Source organism: Gamsiella multidivaricata (assembly GCF_025024155.1).
Source record: "Gamsiella multidivaricata strain RSA 2152 chromosome Unknown BC939scaffold_8, whole genome shotgun sequence".
Taxonomy (NCBI): Eukaryota; Fungi; Mortierellomycota; class Mortierellomycetes; order Mortierellales; family Mortierellaceae; genus Gamsiella; species Gamsiella multidivaricata.
The window spans coordinates 183,235-203,843 of NW_026251716.1; the positions used below are offsets into that span (position 1 = coordinate 183,235).

Below are 20,609 nucleotides of genomic sequence, written 5' to 3' on the forward strand. Positions count from 1 at the left end.
CCAGCAGATCGCCTCGGGCAGTCAGGACAGCACGGTGCGGCTGTGGGATGCGCAAACCGGTACACCTGGTCCCATCTTACGACATACCAGCTATATTAGGATCTTGCTGTATTCGCCCAGTGGCCAGCAGATTGCCTCGAGCAGTAACGATAACACGGTGCGACTGTGGGACGCGGAAACCGGTGCACCTGGTCCCATCTTAAGCGGTCATACCAAGCCAGCCAGGAGCGCGGTGTATTCGCCCAGTGGCCAGCAGATTGCCTCGAGCAGTAACGACAACACGGTGCGACTGTGGGACGCAGAAACCGGTGCGCCTGGTCCCATCTTAAGCGGTCATACCAAATCTGCCAGGAGCGTGGTGTACTCGCCCAGCGGCCAGCAGATCGCCTCCAGCAGTCACGACTACACGGTGCGGCTGTGGGACGCGGAAACCACAGTACCTGGTCCCACCTTAAGCGGTCATACCGAATCTGTTAGGAGCGTGGCGTATTCGCCCAGCGGCCAGCAGGTCGCCTCAGGCAGCCACGACCACACGGTGCGGCTGTGGGATGCGCAAACCGGTGCACCTGGTCCTATCTTAGGCGGTCATACCGACGGCATTAACAGGGTAGTGTACTCGTCCAGCGGCCAGCAGATCGCTTCGAGCAGTTACGACTACACGGTGCGGCTGTGGGAAGCGGAAACCGGTACACCTGGTCCCATCTTAAGCGGTCATACCGGAGTGGTCGATTGCGTGGTGTATTCGCCCAACGGCCAGCAAATCGCCTCAGGCAGTTACGACAACACGGTGCGGCTGTGGGACGCGGAAACCGGTGAACCTGGTCCCACCTTAGGCGGCCATACCAGCTATATTATGAGCGTGGCGTATTCGCCCAGCGGCCAGCAGATCGCCTCGGGCAGTCACGACAACACGGTGCGACTGTGGGACGCGGAAACCGGTGCGCCTGGTCCCATCTTAAGCGGCCATACCAAACCTGTCAGGAGCATGGTGTATTCACCCAGCGGCCAGCAGATCGCTTCGGGCAGTCAGGACAAGACGGTACGGCTGTGGGATGCGCAAACCGGTGCACCCGGTCCCATCTTACGACATACCAGCTATATTATGAGTGTGGTGTATTCGCCCAGCGGCCAGCAGATCGCCTCAGGCATTTACGACCACACGGTGCGGCTGTGGAACGTGCAAACCGGTGCACCTGGTCCTATTTTAAGCGGCCATACCAAATCTGTCAGGAGCGTGGCGTATTCGCCCAGCGGCCAGCAGATCGCTTCGATCAGTGACGACTATACGGTGCGGCTGTGGGATGTAGATTTAGGTCAGTGTTTGGCAGTTGTCAATGGTTTCAACGGATATGTCACAAGCATCGCCTGGAACGCGACTCTCAACGGCACCTATTTCGCAACCGGCTGTGACGATAAGTCTGTACGCGTGTGGAAGGTCATAGAAGAGGATGACCGCTACAAGGTGCTCCTACATTGGAGTACGATGCATGACTCACTTTTTGTCTCGGATACCTCAATCCAAAATGCCCAAGGCTTGAACAGGATAAATATGCGACTATTGGAGCAGCGCGGCGCTGTGGGTGTGCCGATTCCACCTTCGAGCTTCCGCGAGACAGGCAAGAAGCTGATCAGCATGGCGTCCGTGGCATCCAAACTGAAGATGCCATCAAACCACAGTATGTTGGATACCTTCCCCATGGTCAGTTCCCCTGCTGCACAGTCAGCGAAACCAGTCGATTCGGCGAATGTCCCTCCGCTTGGATGGAAGGGCAAAAAAGCGTCGTCCCAGGCGACGGAATAGAATCCATCAGCGACATCGAGACCAAACTGCCACCACTGCGCAGCGAGGGCGCCAGCTTTGCGAGTCATGTTACGGAGCTCGGGACAATAAAGGGACAACTCGATGAGTTCTACAATGACAACAACCGTTTCAAGAAGCACGAGTGGGATGCAAGGGTCTACTCAAGTTGGATGGCGTCCCGATCGGCAGAAAGAGGGATAAAGCTAACAGGGTGGTTATTGGAGTCGGTTTGGGCAAGGTTTCAACCAAGACGAGGCTTTCATTGCTGCATGGCTCCTTCCAATCGTACTTTGTTCAAAAGGTAAGGGTACTATCACTGAAGATTCCCAGTTGTGTGAAATCACTTTATATATTTTACTGACTTCGTCTTAGTGTCCCACAGGCCGAGGTCCCTAGGCTACACCGTGGTTGGTGTAAATGAATACTATACGTCCAAGAAGTGCCCGACATGCGAGAAACTTGTCGGGCAGGTCGAGATCCGTAGGCTGTACTGCTCGACTTGCAGGCCTTACATGCACCACGATATCATGGCGTGGCACAGCATTGTCAATGCGATTCGCAGCCATTTGGTCAATCGACAACGACCTCTTTATCTTCAACCGGCGGATAAAAATGGGCACTACCCTTGGATTCAGAATGCAAGATCGCACACAGAAGCCGGCAGCTGCAGTGGCAGCAGTAGCGCGGTGGGGCCAGGGCAAGGGCGAGTTGGCGGTGGACGCAAGCGAACAGCGTCCATACAAGATGCCCACCGTAAGCGAGTTGTCAAATAGTCAGCTAGTCTAGCTTTATTTTCCATTTATGTGTGTTAGCAAGCACACTTTTAGTTTAGAGGTGGCACGTTCTCGCGGGAAGAACGTCTTCGGTGACGTATTTTCAGCGAGAAACGAGCTACTTTCCCGTCGCTGTCGGTCTTGTAAACGCGCTTTCACCTTGACATCTGCTCCCTCCTTCTCGACCACTTTTGATCGACCACTTGTCACTCAACGTCCCTTTCTCCAAAGCTCGACAAGATAGCAGAGATCTCAGGAGATCCAATAGGACTCACCATGGCATTCTCTACTCTGGCCCAGCTTGCGGAGCAATCCAAGCAACTCACTAGCCACATCAACGGCCTGCAGCTGCCTCACATCGAGCGTGGCATCGATCAGATTGAGAATCAGTCGCGCAAGCTTGCCACCAAGTCGTCAAAACCCGTCGATATCACCGACAACAAGGCGTAAGTGAGCGGTATTCATCAGCTACGCCATCGTGCGTTTGCGACACATAGTATCGGAGTGATCAGGGCCGCTGTACCTGGACTGTGGACTAAAATGGTTCGAAACTGCCTATGTCTTATTTCTGATATCGCTAGTCAAGTTCTTCTGGCGAAGAGCGGGATTGATGCCAATGTCACCAATGCGACTCTCAACGCAATCAACTTGCGATCGACCTATGATCCCTACCAACCCATCCACGATACCGACACTCAGGCATTTTTGCGATACCAGCATGAGCAAATCATTGTCAACACCATTGACGAAAGCAGACGCGAGACTGTCATGGACTTTGATTCAAACTTTGAAACTTCGCTGAATTATGACTGGGAGCGTACAAAGAAGAGGATCTTTGAGGAACTCGGACATAGCCAAACGCAAGGAGCCGGATCAGACAAGAAGTTGAGACAGTCAGTGAACACCTTCCATGGATCGTCTAGCCTAGGCCTGTCACAGAGCTCATCGTACGTCCCTGGATTCAACCAGAATCCAGCATCATTGGACATTATCTTTAGCAAGCTGAAGCCCTACTACAAAGTTTTGTACGATCTTTGCGAATCTCGCCTTCAAGGAACTGCTTTTCCATTGGCAAGCAGTTTTGTCGAAGCTTCGCTCTTGGCACACAAGGATCAGGTATGAGCTTACTCTGCGATGAAATGGCAGCGTACCATATTGACATCTCATGCTCAAAGCTAATGTATCTCCCTTCTGGTCAATCACTTTTAGCCCAATCCAAAGATTCGAGAAACCTGGGAGCTGTTGGTGTCAGTTTTGGGCGAACAGGAGCTGCGCAATGGCCGGTTTCAGAGCAAGACATTGAAGGAGCGCGTATATGCCAATGCATACCTGGCATCGCCCTATAAGAGCCCTGTTGCGGCGACGTTACGTGAGCGCTTAATCAAGGGATCAAAGACGTTCCTTGAGAGGCAATTCATGAACCACATCGACGCAGCCGTGGCAGAAAATCCAGCAGAAGCCAACCTCGGTGGCATTCCATCGCTCACCAACACCATTCGTGCATTTGTTCAGTTGAAATACCTCCGATATGGGTCGTGGTCGCAACCCAATCTTGAGGTAACACTTAAAATGATTTCCACACTAATAATACGGTCATCTTTGCTGTTTATCATTCATAACCCATGGATTTGATTGTATTGCATACAATGTAGATTACCAATGGACAGGCTGTATGGGCCCAGATCTACTATTTGCTTCGGACCGGACATGGACAGGAGGCGCTCAAGTTTGCAAATGAGAACGAGACGAACTTTTCTCCTGCTGATCGCCAGTTCGTCACATATCTTGCCGCATATCTCGAGAGCGAGGATCGCTTTTTGCCCACGCCAATGCAGGAGCGAATCCTCTCCGACTTCAATCAGAGGATTAGATACAGTTCCGATACGGTGGATCCTTACAAGTTGACACTGTACAAGATTCTCGGTCGTTGCGAGCTGAGCAAACGGACAACTCCTGTCGTCGGGGCCCTCGAGGATTTCATTTGGCTCCAGGTAATGCTCCTGCAATTTTATCCCAGTTCATTCTGGCAGTGCTATAGCTACCAAACATCATGCTAACGCTTGCCTTTGAATTGCTGGTGTTGGTAGCTCAACATGATTCGGGAGACCAAGAGTGATACCATGCCACAGGACAAATACGATCTCTCCGACTTTCAGGCGCTTGTCCTCAAATACGGCGCCAATTACTTCAACCCCAACAACAACAACCCACTGCAGTACTTTCAGGTCCTTATCTACTCACAGCAGTTCGAGCGGGTATGCTGTCCTTATAATTATGCTATTGCGCCGTCGCGTAATCGAACCGACTGTGTGAAGTCATCATATTAATACGAACGGTTTTGATCCTCTTTTGTAGGCCATTCATTACCTTTCGTCCTCTAAAGCCTATACACTTGAGACTGTGCACATGGCAATCGCATTGACATATTACGGTTTGCTTCGCATCCCTGCGGTGCACCGGGTGTCGGACCCCATCCCATTTTCTACTACCAAAGATGCACAGGGCCATGAAGTGACGCATTACAACTTTACGCAGTTGATCCACTATCAGGCTCGCATCATTGCCGAGCATTACCCGACAGAAGCGCTCACATACCTGTATCAAGTCTGCTTGAACACGGATCTTCAGCCAGCCATTAACCAGGAGCAAATCGCACTTTGTCACAGCTATATTCAGGAGTTGGTCCTGCAGGCAAAGGATTATACGACTTTACTCGGTACCACTAAGCACGGCATTAAGACTCCTGGTGTTATTGAAAAGTACCTTCCGTTGATCAAGGTTGAGAACAGTGGACAATTCATTAAGGACATTGCGATCGAAGCAGCCAAGAGCAAATCCAAAGAGGGCCGTGTGGAGGACGCTATTCAGCTGTACAGCATCGCGGAGGCCTACAACCAGGTCGTGGAGCTCTTGAATAGACAGTTGGCAGAAGTCATTTCTAATCCAGGACTTCAAGGCGCTGGCGATACGGGTGTCAACATCCCTGCTATCAGACGGTTGATCAACGAGTACGTGAGCGACCCCAAGGTGAACCAGCAGATTGCACCTAAGAACCTAGAGACATGCGGCATCCTGCTCAAGCTAGTTGAGTTCACAGAGTTGTATGACCGTGGCAAGTATGAGGCTGCTGTCGCTGTGATTGAGGAGCTGGACCTGATTCCTCTGGAGGCAGATATGGCCATGATCGCCAAGAAGGCCGACAAGTTCCAGGGATTGGACGAGTGTGTGGCAAGGAACTTTTCCGATGTGCTCCTCAAGACAATGGAGAGTCTTTATAAGATGTACCAGGCTCTCAAGCTATCACCCTATGATCAAACTGGCCGCAAAGAGGTAAACATACTTTGGTTCCTTGGATCGATTGAACATACTTATCTTCGCATGTCACTGACAATGAGCGATCGTTTTGTCTGCATGAATATAGCACATGGACATGCTGAAGAGAAGAGCAAGGTCTTTGATGATGTTTGCGGGGTCAATCAAGTTCAGGATGTCTGCGGATACCTACGCCAAGCTGAACCGCCTTGATGTGATGATCATGGCATGAGCGGCAGGTGGAGGCCATGAGTACGAAAACAGGCCATTTGTTCATGAAAGTTACACTAATCCAGTAAAAATATACAGTGAGGGCCACGAAGTGCTTGATACGAATTGGCGGGTTTGATTGCATATATTACATGAGCTTTATTACTGCGCTCTCTAAATGGAAAAACGAAGTGAACAACAGCCGAGATTGGCGTTGTCAACGATCGTGAGTCCGAATCCAGCGTACCTGTCGATTGCCGCTTTAACCACCAACAGAAACATCCCGAACAACCCCCACCACATTCCTGAATAAAATAAGAGACGATGCAAAACGCGCTCCCTTTACGTCTTTCTGTCGCGGATGAAGTTCTCGGCCTTGATCCTCTGTCTCCTTGCCTCCTTGTGATGCTTCTTGTCCAAGGGATCCGCAATTCTGGCAGCACGGACCTCGGGATCATTGATCTTCCAGAGCCATTCTGGATAGGCTTCGTCGGCAAGTGCCACTGGGTCCTTGCCATCCTTCATGTAATTGAGACCCTTCAAAATGGCGCCTTCAGGTGCGCTGGAGACGACGGTACGCTTGGCTATGTAGACCGTGGTGCAACAACCAAAGAATGAGTGATACGAGCGTCAGAAACTCTGAACAGCAAAATCACAAACAAATTTCGAGATACAAGCACGCGAGAAGAGGTATCAACATGGCTCGAACAACACACAACTGATAAATACATGTCGTCCTCATGAATCCCAAGGACGCGTTCCCTGTGTCCCAGAGCAAAAGTGTGATCAATTCCCGAGAAAGGCATTGGAAACAATACCTTTTGGTGCAGCGGCGTTCGATTCCTCCTTGACGCTGAGTGCACGAGCCGAGACCTGAATCCAACGTGCCTGTTGTGTTGAGGCAGTCCTGAGGCCAGAGAAGGCCGTTGTTGACATTGACCTGAGCATGACTATTGCGTGTGCAAGTGTGTGAGCGAGGAGTGCAAAAAGGAGGATGGGCTAATCTTGCTGGGTGTGAAGGGCGGAACCTTTTGAAACGAAGAAACAGTGGCTTGGACCCGGAAACGAAAACAAACCTGTCACTCTTTCGGGTCTGGAAATGGTAGAGGCAGGCAAAGATCTCTTTGACCCCCCTCCTACTCCGCGTCTTATCTCTTTGCCGTAACTCGAAAAAACAACAACAACAACAACAACAGCAGCGACATACTCAAACGCCATGCAGCCCTCACTAGTCTCTGGCATGCGCCGATTTATCAACACCAAGCTCCAGCCCACCAGGGTCAAATATGTGGCGCCTCAGGATAAAATTAAGATGTGGAGGATCGTTCGAGGAGACGAGGTACGAAACAACACAACGGACATGGACGTCTTCTCTGCTGCAACAACATCAGTTTGCCTGATTTTGTTCGCCATTCCCCTGCTAATGCTAATGCCTGATACGTGTGATTTTTTGGATCGATAGGTTTATATCACAAGCGGAAAGGAAAAGGGAAAGACAGGAACTGTCAAGAAGGTCCTTAGGAGCTTGAACTCGCTCTTGATCGAGGATAGGAACATGGTACAGGGACACTTTTAATTAAGCATAAAGGGATTGTGGTTTCAGGAAGCGATCTGCCGCTCCTGGACCTGAAGCAAGCAAGCAGTGGATTAATATTCGATCTTTATTTTTATTTTTTTGCGATTCCATAGGTCACGAAACACATTCGCCCTCAGGCTATGGATCCCACAAAGGCGACCAGAGTCCAGATCGAGGCACCTATTCACGTCTCCAACGTTTCATTGATCGACCCTCAGACAAGGTACGCCTGTCATCTCTGCGCTTGGGCGCTGTGTTTGGTCAAATGGAGCACTACTGGTCGACATTTGCTAGCTACGACGTCAACCAGCACTCTTTCATTCACCGATCTAACCACTACATGTTTATTTGCTGCATCTTTTGTGCGGAACAAAAAAAACCCCCGCTTGCTGCTCAATCTAGACAACCTGTCAGGACTCACTACCGCGAAGTTGTTGATTCCAAGTCCGGGAAGCCGGAGCGCAAGCGTTTCGTGGTTGGTACGGAGGTCGAGATCCCTAAACCCAAGGCCGACATTGCAAAGTACAAGCTGGAGCGCTTTGACAGCGCCAAGGATACATCACCTCAGCTCGCAAGGGAGGTCACCTTCATTCCCGACATCAACGTTCCACCATTCCCCAGCAGCAGCATTCTGGACGAGCTCAGGAACCCTTACTCCAAGTTCCATTAAACAAGCGGCTTTTCTTTGAGAGAAAGGTTACAGGGGGACGTTTCTTACGATTGTTTGGAACAGGACGAGGGAATCGCGGAATCGTTGAAGGGTTTGGCGTATAGAGTTGAGAGTTCAAGAAATAGGCGACATATTTGCATGCACATGTAAAATACATATTGTTCAATCATGCCAACTGTCCGATAGTGTCTTCCATAAATAATACAAAGACAATGAAACGAGGGGTGGCGCCGGTTTATCATGGTGCCTGGAATTTAAACATGCATTGTAGTCCGCACCAAATCTGATCTGTGGTTACTTTTAGCGCCACCAATTTTTGTTGTGTCTCGGCCAGGCCAATGAGTTGCAGCAAGAATAAGGATTTAACAAAATACAAGACTTGATTCAATATCAATGATATGAAATGAAGGCCGATACTTGCTCAGTCATGTGTGCGTAGAAAAAAGAATGGAGAGTCGAGACCAAGATAAGGCGTAGTCTGCAGGTTCATTCGCGTGTTCTATTGGTGGCGGATGCACTTCTAAACACAGAACATCACCCGACCCTGAACAGATATCGAGTGAATATGTGCTCAGGGTCCAGTCGAGTGAGTATGCACAAGGAGCCCACGTAATATACAGAACAATTGGTTTGTGGGAACAATCCACGTATCCATGGGCTCCTCCCCCCCCCCCCCCCCCCCCCCCTGCTCTTCCGCTTCCGCTTCATAGCCATAGAGGTTTCCCATGAGCGAAAGCACATGTATGGCTCTATCTCCCTCAAGAAGAATGTTGCACAAAAGGGTATCCCAGAACTTGTACCTGGTTACAGATGCAGGGCGACAAGATTGTCATCAAGGGTGCGAGTAAAGAAATTCATTCAGCTCAATTCAGGCTAGCCTTCTTTTGCGCATTTTTCTCAGGAACATTGGCAGTTGCCCAATCAGCGCTGGGCAATTTCCCTTTGAACGTGAGCCGCATTCCTTCAAGCGCCGCCCTGTAGTCTACATAGACTACAAACATAGTCTACTGTGGTCTGATGTGATAACGCACACTAGAAAAACCCTCTTTGCTCTTCCATGAACACACGTTTTTTTTTACGCACCGAACCTTAACCTAACCTTCCTCTCTCGTTCTCTTCTCCTTTGTCCTGTGTCTATGAGTACATTGTAATTGCACCTGTATCCTTGTGAATTTACAGGGCTCTACTTGATGGAGCCGGCAACGAATTGAACCGGTTGGATTAGACTAACACTTGAGCGACAAAGACACAGTTGGCGCTGTGGTCGATTGTCTCTATGTGCTTGTGCAACCCTACAATGGATTCATTTCACAGACACACGAATTGCATTACTCAGCATACAGGGGCGGAAGAGCGTAGAAATCGGGCGGCTGGCCGGTTTTCTAATGCGGGATAGGACTCTAGTGTGTTATTAGACTGAGCAGCATCGGCGTAATGGATCACAGAGGTGAGTAGCTATGCCGATGAACAGTTGAACAGGCATTAGTCTGGACCAATGCGCGTTTGCTCCAGTTGGCGCGAGGGGAGAGAGGCGTCCAGGGATACTGAGGCACGAAATGATTGGGTGGTAAAAGCTGTCAACAAATACAAAGGGGATGAAGGATAAATAGAAACACAAAATGAATGCCGGATCCGTCCCGATGGCTGTTGCTTGTGGATACAACAATACAATAAACGGCACATCCAATCATCATCCAAAGAGCAATGAACCGTGGGATACTGTATGGCGCAGAGGATACATGTCGACAGAGCGGTGGCCATTGGCGGACTAGACGGTCCATTGGAGAGAGAGGCCAGAGAGGAGTGGGTTGCGATGTGGGACAAGGGGCGCCAAGGCGGATGCGCACTTCGTGTTGACTCTGCGCAGGAGAGACTTTCTCACAAGCGCAAACATGTGTCTGGGTGCGTTTTTCTTTCCCTGCATCGGATGGATTCCTTATCCTGCCCCAAACAGGTGTTCGGCGGACGGACGTGTGGACGTGTTGTCGTGTGTGCCTTTTATGGCAGGTGGGGAACAGCGCACAGAGACTGCCGCCAGTTGTTTCGCCACGGAAAAGGCGCGTATCTCCTCAGCTGTTTGGTGGCAAGTCCATTTTCCTCTACCTCTGCATGCTGTGCATGTCCTCTGTTTTCCTTGCCAAGCGGGTGATGAAGCATGATGACATTGCACCCTCTACCCATCTTTTTCCCTTCCTTTTCTTTTCTCCACATGTGTCTGCAGGTTACCCTTTCGTCCTGCTCTTTGTAGGCCCTATACAGACAATCAGCTTATTGATGCATGCGGAATCAAGGTTATTGATGGCGATGTGATGGGATGCCCTACTTGGGAATTGATCTGCCTTTTCTTATTCAAGATGGATGATGGGAGGATCACCTCACCGAGGCTCGGATCTCTCTTGCTTTATTCTTGGGTCCGATTTGTTTGTCGAAAGACGCTCGTCCTTGTCATTACTACTGCACACGGCGCCAAAGGATGCGCCGAAGAGACCCATCGTGAACAGAGAGGTGGGGAGAGTGTCCGGTGATGCCTCCTCTCTCGGAGACAAACAAGTCGCGACGAGTGGAGGATGGGGGAGAGGTACATGTTGTCTATGAGGAGAGGACATTTGTTTTTCTATGCCTTTTAAGATTTTCTTTTGGATTTTGGCTCCTGCTCGTCTGATCTGCTGATGATCATGCCTCTGGGCTATATGTGCACTGTAGTCTGCATCCTCGCCCCTTCTTGGGGGGTTCTGCCAGCTGTCAACCCCAGTGTATTTGTTTATGGGAGAATCCCCACTGGTTTTTGAGCCGTTGTTTGGTCTTGTCCCCTTCGAGATGCAAGAAACAAAAAGGCATGCAGGCAACCTTCTGCTTTGGCTGCTGCATAGATGTTGTCCGCAGCATGGTCAGGAGATGCGCACTTGATGGCCTTGAAGGGCGTGTACATGGGTGGATGGGCGAAGTGGAGGAAGCTGTCGATGATGCGGTGTTGATACAGCGAAGTGGGTTCTCGCTCCTCTCTGTCCTGGCCGCTGTTTGCTGCCAACGGAGACGATGACATGATGCGGACTGGAGCCATGGGACTATGATAGTGGAGCAGAGCTTTGTGTAATACCGAGAGCAGGATACTCCGCTGATTTGAATACGAGGGCGATTCAATCAATTAAACCGTATGCTTCCTATATCAAACCAATACAATCGAGGCGATAAAAATAAAAGACAGCGAGACACGCGAAGGGAGAAAGCGAGAGACGACTTTACCCGTCACTCGCCTTCAAGATACCTTCACGCCTCTTTCTTCCCTCTCTCTTCTGACACCCGCACCCTCGCTCGCTTCACATCTCCCAGAACATCATCGGCATCCCTCTCCCTCCACACCTCCATCGCCCATCCCCGCCTCGCCATCCGCATCCACTCCCCCGCACACCACACCCCTCCCACTTCCCTGATGCTGTCCCTCATACGACCCTCATCCTCCCCATGCTTACACCAACACCCAGAGTCCTTTGCGGCCTCAGTCTCGGCCAGCCTGGGCACCGCTGCCGCTACGCCAGCCCCAATTGCCTCCCATGCCTCTGCCTTTAGCAGCAGCAGCAACAGCAAAACCAACTCCAAGAACTCTCCCTCAATTGCCCTCACCGTCGCCACCACCTCCTCCACAGCCGCAGCGGGAACAAGACCCCCGCTCAAGTCCTCTGCCTCGGCACCCTTGAACAATGCTGCCAGTTACAAGGAGCTCGTCGCCCAATTCACCGCAAAGGCCCCACAGCCCTACGGTGTCATCCCTCCCCGCAAAAAGAGGGCCCCAGGCCTCGTCCGCTCCTCCTCCACCTCCTCAATCACAACAAAGTCCAGCAAAATCAGTAAATCCACTTCATCTTTGCCTCCTTCGCCAACAGAGACCTCTCACAACGCAGTGGAGCTCCAGCCAAGGTCCCTGTCGCGCAAAAGCGGCAGCGGCTCTAAAAACAGCGGCAATCCCGTCCAGACCCAGATAATCCAGCCGTTGCTCCATTCCCTTCAGTCTCTGCTTCCTGAATCGACCACCTCTGACAGCCGACTAGGATTTTGGGCCAATCTGAAGGCCCATTACCTGGCCGCCACAGCCACCACCCTTTCCTGGGCCAGCTCCAGCTCCAGCAACGGCCAAAGCCCAGCCACCAAAGAATTCTCGCCTCCAGTCGCTCTTAGACTCTCAAACGGCACCCCAGTCGCGGCGGTGGACGCAACAACACCTCCCTCTGCCTCCTTGACCTTAACAGACGGATTACTCTCCTTACCCAATCTTGCCACCCCATCTACTCACGTCTACCATGGATCTGTGAACTTTCCTGTGTCAGTTGCGGCCATGGACAAGTTCAAGGCCATCCCTTCTGACACCATTCCCCTCAGGACATTCACATATCACGAAACACCTGTTGTTGAGCGGCCCCAGCCTCTTCCTCTTCCTCCCTCTAAGCGCAAGACTGCCCAATCCTCCAAAACGACGACGAGAACTCTCTCTCTCTCTTCTCCTGTGACCAAGAACTCCAAGGATGCCGTATCCGGCGATAAAGAGGCCTCATTACCGCCTCCCCTGCCGAGGCATCTGGCCACACGCGAGACGCGTTCGAACACGGACTATCTGCGGATGATGGCAGCCGAGCTGAGGATGATCCGGGCGCGCAAGCTCGTGTCTCCACTGAAGCCCAGAGGGTACCTGCCCAGGAGAAAGGATTCCTTCCGCAGAGGTATGCACACCAATTTGGCCCTTTTGTTTGAAAGATCACTCTATTCTTCGGCTTTAATGCACACACACACACACACCCCCTCCTATTTCCAGTATTCCTGCAGCTCCTTGTTTTCAATTGGGGTCGAGACCGACATGTGTGTGTGGCCATGTTTTCGTTCAGGATTTTTGACTTTATATCTGGGGCTGTTGATGCGATGGTGTTGGAGATGATACCATGGAATGAATGGAGGTAAATCCTTTGGAGATCCATCTCATCACTGCATTAATTCTGTGTTGATGTTGCACTGTGTGCAACCATCTCATCCTGGATGGGGTGATGCGGGTGGGCGCGACGACATGAGCCATTGATATGGATGGGTTTACCATTTGGCCTGTAAACATGATGACCAAACCCCATTCAAAACCATAAAGAGCAGCGAGTTTGGTGTTTGGCATGCAAGACACCCTACTACCCCAGTACTACACTAACGTTACTTCCTATTTTTTCCTATTTTTTCCTATTTCTTCATATGAACAGTCAAATCGTCCCTATGCAACTTCCTCGAGATGCCCAGGGAGGAGGACGATCACCCGCTGAACGATATTATGGTCGGCTCTTGGTCGTCCGTCTCCTCGACAGACTCGTTTCTGTCCACCGCATCGTCCGAGTATCGGTCTGCAAGTGAAAACTTTTACTAAAAACATCCCACTCCGAATACGGATGCCGATGCCGATGCGGTCTCTGGATAATTCTACATTCCTCGGCTCCGTCTTAATTTCGGAGTGCGGTACACTCTTGCATTGAACACTACTGTCGAATGGCCTCGTTGCTCCCATCTATTACGTTTTGCTATTTTTTTCTCTTCGTCCGTGAGGGTAAGTCCAATGTACATGTATATATATATCTCGTTTGGGTTCGTTATGAAGGAAGGCTGCAGCTGTTGCTGATGCTGCATGGTCATTCCAAACCTACTTTTCGGGTCTTGGCCAGAGGCAGAAAGAACAATAAGATGTTTGGACTTCCGCTCAATTGGACTGTGAACTCATCCATCTTTCTTGCTGGTCTGTATAGGCAACTTTCGACCACGTTGTGTATCCCAACCACAACAATGACCAAATACAGGGATCTGCGCCCTGGTGCGAAGCAACTCTGCTTGAACCCAATTCAGACACTTTTTTTTATTTTATTTTTACGCTCCTTCTTCTGGACAAACACCTATGCCTCGAGCCATAATCCACACTCCTTTTCGTATGAATGTGAGCGAGCACATCATTCATCCGTCGACTGAGGCGATCCCGCACGGAACGTGGTCAGAGTGTTTCACGCATTGGCCATTTCTGCACATTTCCAGGCAACCAACTGTTGCTGTACGCCCGCGATGGAAGTTCGTGTCGCTTTCACTTCTCTTCCCCCCCCCCCGCATCTTTCTTCGGCACGGCATTACGCGAGGTTACTCTATTTGGACACAAAACGCTACTGCAGTGCCGACAGAAAAACAAACCGACGCCGACGGCAATCACACTAGTAACATCAGCAGCAGAGATTTCTGGAAGTCATTCTCTCCACCCCCAATAACGTTTGAGAGCAACGGTGGGAAAAAACAAAAGAAGGTTCCCCCTCCCACTCAACATCCTCTGGTGTATCTGTTGTCAAGGTACAGCACGGGGTGGCGGGCAAGCTCATCGAGAGCAAGACTTCAGCATCTGAATATCGGGCCAGTCGGTCGACCGCCTTTTACCCTTGACGCCCTCCGCTCATGGGAAAGTATCGACTCGAGGCACCAGCCCCACCAAGCACCGTTCACCTCATTTGCATTTGTTTTCCCACCATTACACACCCACACCTTTCATTTGCATTTTTTTTTTCTCGATACCCTTTTCCTCTATACCATCCTCATCCCTGTATTTCTACATATCATTTAGTTCTTCTCTCATTTGCATTTTCATGGTTTTTTTTTCTTTCTTCTGCATCCTGCATATCTCACCCCAGTCTTGTCATGGCACGTTTTGCCTCCTTATTCTCTTAGTCTACCACTAATATCTCTCCCCTCTCCATCCACGGTCTCCTTCTCTTTCGTAGTTCCTGAATGATTATCACAGAAATAAATAAAACATATTAATACTAATTTATCGACAACTTGGGTGGTTCTATGAAATGAAAATTTGAAACTTTTGTGTTCAGAACCCAAAGAAAAAAAAGGTAGATACCTAGGCAACGCGTTCCGCCCTCTCTGGGCACAAAGCGTAAGAGTCACCACGCATTGCCTTTCTTTTCTTTTTATGAGATGTGGTTGACGCGAGTCACCCACATGAATAGATAGACAATCAATCGCATACCTCATTTTCTTTTTTCTTTTTTTTCCCTTCTAGTGGGAGCCTGTACCCAAAAGATGTTGATCCCCATCGCAGGTATGTGATGAAGCCCATATCTGGGTTCAATATAGGTCGCTATTTTTCTTTTTATTTATTCTAGTTGCATTTGAACTGACTGCAAAGCGACATCTTCCTTGCTTTTACATGTGGCAAGCGGTGATGCTAGTGTTTTTTACATTATGCAAAAGAACAAGTACAGCGTACTCGGGCCGTCTCGTCATTTTGAAAAGAATCCCCTTACTCTTGATCTTTTTTTTTCTTTTTTTTTTTTCTTTTTTTTTTGGGCCGTATGGCTGTTCACCTTCTCGCTCGAGGGTTTAGATCTTGGGTCCCGCAGCGATGACATCGGCCGAAGCCTGGTCCTGGTACTTTGCAAAGTTCTCCTTGAACAGCTGGGCCAATTTCTTGACGCTCTGCTCAAATTCAGCAGCGGGTCCCCTCCATGCCGTGGCCGGGTTCAAAACCTCCGCAGGAATACCTGGCATGACCTTGGGGATCTGGAGATCAAAGATCGGGTAGGTCTGATATTCGGCCTTCTTGAGCTCTCCTGAATGGATGGCGTCGATGATTCCACGGGAGTACTTGAGCGCAATACGCTGGCCTGTTTTGCCGTAGGCTCCTCCAGTCCATCCAGTGTTGATCAGCCACACATCAGCCGCATGCTGCTGGATCTTCTCGGCCAGCATGGTCGCGTACTTGGTTGGGTGCAGAACCAAGAAGGGCTGGCCGAAGCAGGCAGAGAAGGTCGCCTCAGGTTCGGTCACACCATCCTCAGTACCGGCCATCTTGGCGGTGAATCCGGAGATGAAGTGGTACATCGCCTGGGCAGATGTCAACTTCGAGACTGGTGGGAGGACTCCAAAGGCATCGCAAGTGAGCATGATGATATTCTTGGGGTGCCCGCTGCTGATACAGGGAATCAGGGCGTTGGGAATGTACTCAATCGGGTAGGCGCAGCGGGTGTTCTCAGTCAGAGAATTGTCACTGTAGTCTACCAGACGGGTATCTTCATCCAGGACGACATTCTCGAGGACGGCACCGAAGCGGATGGCTCCAAAGATCTCGGGTTCCTTTTCCGCAGAGAGATCAATACATTTGGCATAGCAACCACCTTCGATGTTGAAGATACCGGTGTCAGACCAACAATGCTCGTCGTCACCGATCAGATGACGACGTGGGTCGGCGGAGAGGGTCGTCTTGCCAGTGCCGGAAAGACCGAAAAAGACGGTGACATCGCCATCCTCGCCTTGGTTAGCGGAGGAGTGCAAGGAGAGGACACCGGCCTTGGGCATGAGGTAGTGCATGATGGTGAAGACCCCCTTCTTCATCTCACCGGCATACTCGGTTCCGAGAATGACCATCTCACGACGATGAAAGTTGATCGAGACTGAAGTGTTGGAAGTCATGCCGGTCGTGTAACGGTTCGCGGGGAAGGCGCCGGCGTTGAGGATAGTGAAATCGGGCTCGCCGTACTCCTCGAGCTCGTCGTCCGTGGGGCGGATGAGCATGTTGCGCATGAATAGGCAGTGGTAGGCGCGGGCACAGACCACACGAATCTTGATCCTGAAATTTTGGTAGGAGGGGTTCTCAAAAGGGTGTTAGAGTGCAGCCCCTTCTGGATTGTTCATTCGCTATCCCATCTCCCCTCTCTTTCTTTCATTCACCCCCTCGCTAGCCCCTACCCCCTGGCGCACCTCTCTTTCTGAGTGAGTCCATGCCCACACATACATACTCGAGTTTTTTTTTTTTCTTTCTTACCTGTACTTTGGATCCCATCCCGCATATCCGTCAAACACATAAAGCCTCTCCCTGGTGTTCAAGTAGTCGACCGCACGCTCGTGGTTGATTAAGAACGCATGCTCGCTCAGCTTCTTATTCACCGGCCCCCACCAGATATCTGCCGTCGTCGTGGACTCATCTACAATACGCTTGTCCTTTGGTGAGCGACCCGTCTTCTTGCCCGAGCTCGTCACCAACGCTCCCTCAGACGAGATCATTGATCCATCCTCATATCGCAATGCATCCTCGTATAGTTTCGCGACTGAGGCATTGCGGTTCATGAGCACATGGTTGTAATCGATCCCTGTGTCGTGGTACATGACCTCCGGGTCGGGATGGTACGCCTTGTGGTGAAGACCGGGGTGGGATTGTTGTGGGTAATGGCTATGGTGGATATGGCCTGCCGCTATGGTGGCCGAAGAAGAAGAGCCTGCGGAGACATGGCTATCATGGGGCCCGCGCGAATTGCTGGCTAAGAATGTTTTGGTCGACGAAGCGGACGAGGCGCTGTTGTCGTTCAGTTTCTCGACCTGGGGATGGTTCTTGGCGCCGGTCGGCGCGCTTGCCTTTTCTTGGTTTACCATCATGGTGGGAAAGTGGAGAGAATGAAGTGAAAGAGAGGTAGAAAAGTGAAGAGGGAGGTGTAGTAGAGAAAGACACTTGCGATAAAAAAAATAAAAAATAAAAAATAAAAAAACTTGGACGCGGGTCAATAAATGGATGGGTTTGAAAGAGATGAACCCGATAGAAGGGAGGCAGGCTGCTCATTTATATATGAAAGAAGAAGGTATCTAGACCCATCCATGTTCGACTGGGGCGCGGAACTGACGAAGGGGTGCACTTATTCTTGCATTTGTGAGGATCACCCTTGACCCATGTTGGTTAGCCCATCGAAACCCCATGTATCCTTTTGAAGGTCGACACTCTGTTCTGTACCTCCTCGGCAGTAAGCAACGGGGAGTAACTGCAGGAAAAAAAAAGGCCTCATGCAGACACCACGGAAGTTGACGGAAGAGGAGCAAGAGGAGGACGTCAAAGGCGAGGGGGGTCCAACTGAGCTTCAGGTCAGCATTGGAATGCTGGGGGGTGAGGTATAAGAATAAGGTGAGCATATCCACATGCAGAATGTCCTCATGCACGTTGATGCCATCAAAAGGGGAAGGATATGGAATCTGCTCATACTGCGAACAATCATATTCATGACCGGACGCAAATCGAACATGGGCGCAATCATTTCATTCCTGTCTATGGAACCGTAGAGAGATTGTGATACACTAGGAAGCCGTAAACGAGAAGTGGAGATTACTTGTATAAAAAAAAGGAAGGGAAGAACATAACTCGATATTGATTATAAAGATCTGGGGAAGACTTCGTACAGGGCAATATGCGCTCGCTGGCATTCTCATACGTATATCAGCTTGCAAAGATAGGATTAAAGATAATAGCCACGGTCCTGAATGACCAAGACCTTCTCGCAAACGTCGTTATCTCGGCCACTTCTCGTATATGTCAGTAGGAGCGTCTACTTCCCATATGCAAAGGCATGTTCCTATCACTCTGCCATTGCCTATATCCTGTCCATGGACTTGTCCTGGACCGCCTCGATCTCTACTTCACCATGGATGACTTACTAGAGTAACGGCAATGACGCAGGAAAGGATACCAAGGATCCACTCTTTTATGTCGGCATCTATGCAGCATTGGGCATCAGTACTCGCTGCTGACGATCTTCTAGTCAATCATGGTCAAGGCCCATTGTCGTATCCGTTCGGTGCGTACGTTGCGGTGATCGCTAATGATGGTTCTTGATACCTCTTCTATAGGGCATATCCTCAACCGTCCCAGCAAAGACCAATCAACGGACGGTCAGGTCTTACTACGATATTTTACTGAGTACTCTTCTAGGCTGCTTCGGCCTTGGTGGTGGTCACTCTATGGGAGCCCAGACTTATTATTATCACCCCTCCTTTGAGATTTGTATGCCTCTCTGCCTGCAGCGGTATCTCTTGGTGGCATCTCGCACGATCTGCTGATAAACCCCAGCAACCAATCGGTATGAATCGCGACTACTTGTGCTCATTGGCAGCAGAAGAGGTTCGTCAAGGACAATGAGTACCGTCTGAACCAGAATTGGCGCGTTTTTTTTTTTTGCAAAATCCGCTAGCTCGCGTTCCAGCTCGAAACCTTGAGCTCCGTGATTATTTTTGGATCTGAATCGTTGTCCGTCGCATCATTGGCCAGAAACATCGTTGTGGATATCCTGGTCTTGTGGCCCTGTTATTGACATATACGCTTAGTATCACATGGGCTCTCGACTGGATGGTCCACCAGTACATCCAAACCTGGAGCACCAGATATGATCCCTGACAGTTGTCCTCTACAAGGATAGTCGGTTTAAAGACGCTCCGAGCTCGTCTACTATGAAACACAAAAACCATCCAGGACTCGGGATCGTCCTCCACGGTGTCAATCGTTCTATTAGCGCCCATGAGAAGATTGGCATCTGTGGTCGAATAGGACCAGGCAAGTCCAGCTTGATTCTCTTGCTCTTCTGTACCATCGAGGTCGTCAAAGGACAGATCTTTGTTCATGGGATCTTATCTCGACTGTGGGATTGTACGATGTCTGCTCTCGGCTCTCGATTATCCCTCAGGACCCGGTCATGCTTGCTGACACGATCCGATTCAGCCTGGGTCCCTTGGGCACAAGGCTCCACATGAAGTTGTGGCAGGCACTCGAGGACCAGTATCTCAAGGACTATGCCTCGATTATGGAAATAAGACCCGATGCGATGGTGTTAATGGGAGGCGATAATTCTCAATGGGCCAAAGACAGCTGATTTATCTTGCACAAGCGCTTTTCCACAAGGCCAGTCTGTTAATCATGAGCCGGAGGCGGATGCGCTGGTGCAAGCGAGTGTTTGGCAAAAGTTCAGTAAATGCATGTTTTGACGATTGTGGAATGAATAGATACGGCGATGGATGGCGACAGGAGCATGGCGTTGGGTCAGGGATAGATAACCGAGTTTGGTATACTGACAGTACTATTGGCAGACCAGAGTTTGATCTATTAATCCTCTGCCTAAGCATTTAGGGACGTGTAGGGGAACATTACAACGGTGGTATATAGCGTCCATAAAGCGCCGCTGTTTATGTGCACAGCCCGAATGTGTGTACAAAAGTGTTCACAAATGTCCGCTTAGATGACAACAGTATATGCTTCCATGCAGTAGATCTGCGAGCCCTCTCTGTTTCTCTGTCTTTCCGATTGACCCTCTCATTCTCTCATTCCTCCTTTGCTCGCTTTCTATTATGTCTTCCTCAGTTTCATGACCGGATGTTAGCCGTGCCATTGCCCTCCTCCAAAACGACCACTGATAAAGCCAGGATCTTTGATATGTCGCCCGTGCTGGACACCATTTC

At 50.3% G+C, this 20,609-nt stretch overlaps 6 protein-coding genes across 6 annotated transcripts; 4 read left to right on the forward strand and 2 right to left on the reverse strand.

Moving 5' to 3' along the window:
* The first annotated feature begins 451 nt into the window (after positions 1-451).
* BC939DRAFT_419985 (WD40-repeat-containing domain protein) lies at positions 452-1,819 on the forward strand. Its single transcript, XM_051553070.1, has one exon. The coding sequence runs from the start codon at positions 854-856 to the stop codon at positions 1,799-1,801; it is 948 nt and encodes a 315-aa protein (XP_051416014.1). The 5' UTR covers positions 452-853; the 3' UTR covers positions 1,802-1,819.
* Positions 1,820-2,850: 1,031 nt separating this feature from the next.
* Positions 2,851-6,118, forward strand: BC939DRAFT_393019 (Nup93/Nic96-domain-containing protein; the record flags this gene model as incomplete). The annotated part of the gene is made up of 7 exons (XM_051552069.1): positions 2,851-3,020; positions 3,156-3,690; positions 3,784-4,131; positions 4,227-4,565; positions 4,662-4,829; positions 4,930-5,904; positions 5,996-6,118. 7 exons carry the CDS (start codon positions 2,851-2,853, stop codon positions 6,116-6,118), a joined length of 2,658 nt encoding a protein of 885 aa, XP_051416015.1.
* Positions 6,119-6,438: 320 nt separating this feature from the next.
* On the reverse strand, positions 6,439-6,669 carry BC939DRAFT_392939 (mitochondrial ribosomal protein L37-domain-containing protein; the record flags this gene model as incomplete). The annotated part of the gene is made up of 1 exon (XM_051552060.1): positions 6,439-6,669. A coding segment is annotated over one exon (231 nt), but the record flags the coding sequence as incomplete, so codon positions are not given.
* A 540-nt stretch (positions 6,670-7,209) lies between these two features.
* Positions 7,210-8,566, forward strand: BC939DRAFT_525776 (translation protein SH3-like domain-containing protein). Its single transcript, XM_051561329.1, has 4 exons — positions 7,210-7,435; positions 7,559-7,654; positions 7,786-7,895; positions 8,075-8,566. The coding sequence occupies exons 1-4, from the start codon at positions 7,313-7,315 to the stop codon at positions 8,340-8,342; spliced, it is 597 nt and encodes a 198-aa protein (XP_051416017.1). The 5' UTR covers positions 7,210-7,312; the 3' UTR covers positions 8,343-8,566.
* Positions 8,567-13,896: 5,330 nt separating this feature from the next.
* Positions 13,897-15,004, forward strand: BC939DRAFT_303312 (uncharacterized protein). The gene is made up of 2 exons (XM_051551397.1): positions 13,897-13,911; positions 14,108-15,004. The coding sequence occupies exon 2, from the start codon at positions 14,254-14,256 to the stop codon at positions 14,956-14,958; it is 705 nt and encodes a 234-aa protein (XP_051416018.1). The 5' UTR covers positions 13,897-13,911; positions 14,108-14,253; the 3' UTR covers positions 14,959-15,004.
* Positions 15,005-15,551: 547 nt separating this feature from the next.
* Positions 15,552-17,842, reverse strand: BC939DRAFT_303295 (phosphoenolpyruvate carboxykinase [ATP]). The gene is made up of 3 exons (XM_051551396.1): positions 17,726-17,842; positions 17,167-17,525; positions 15,552-16,971 (listed from the first exon to the last, which is right to left on the reverse strand). Exons 2-3 carry the CDS (start codon positions 17,505-17,507, stop codon positions 15,726-15,728), a joined length of 1,587 nt encoding a protein of 528 aa, XP_051416019.1. The 5' UTR covers positions 17,508-17,525; positions 17,726-17,842; the 3' UTR covers positions 15,552-15,725.
* Between the last annotated feature and the right edge of the window lie 2,767 nt (positions 17,843-20,609).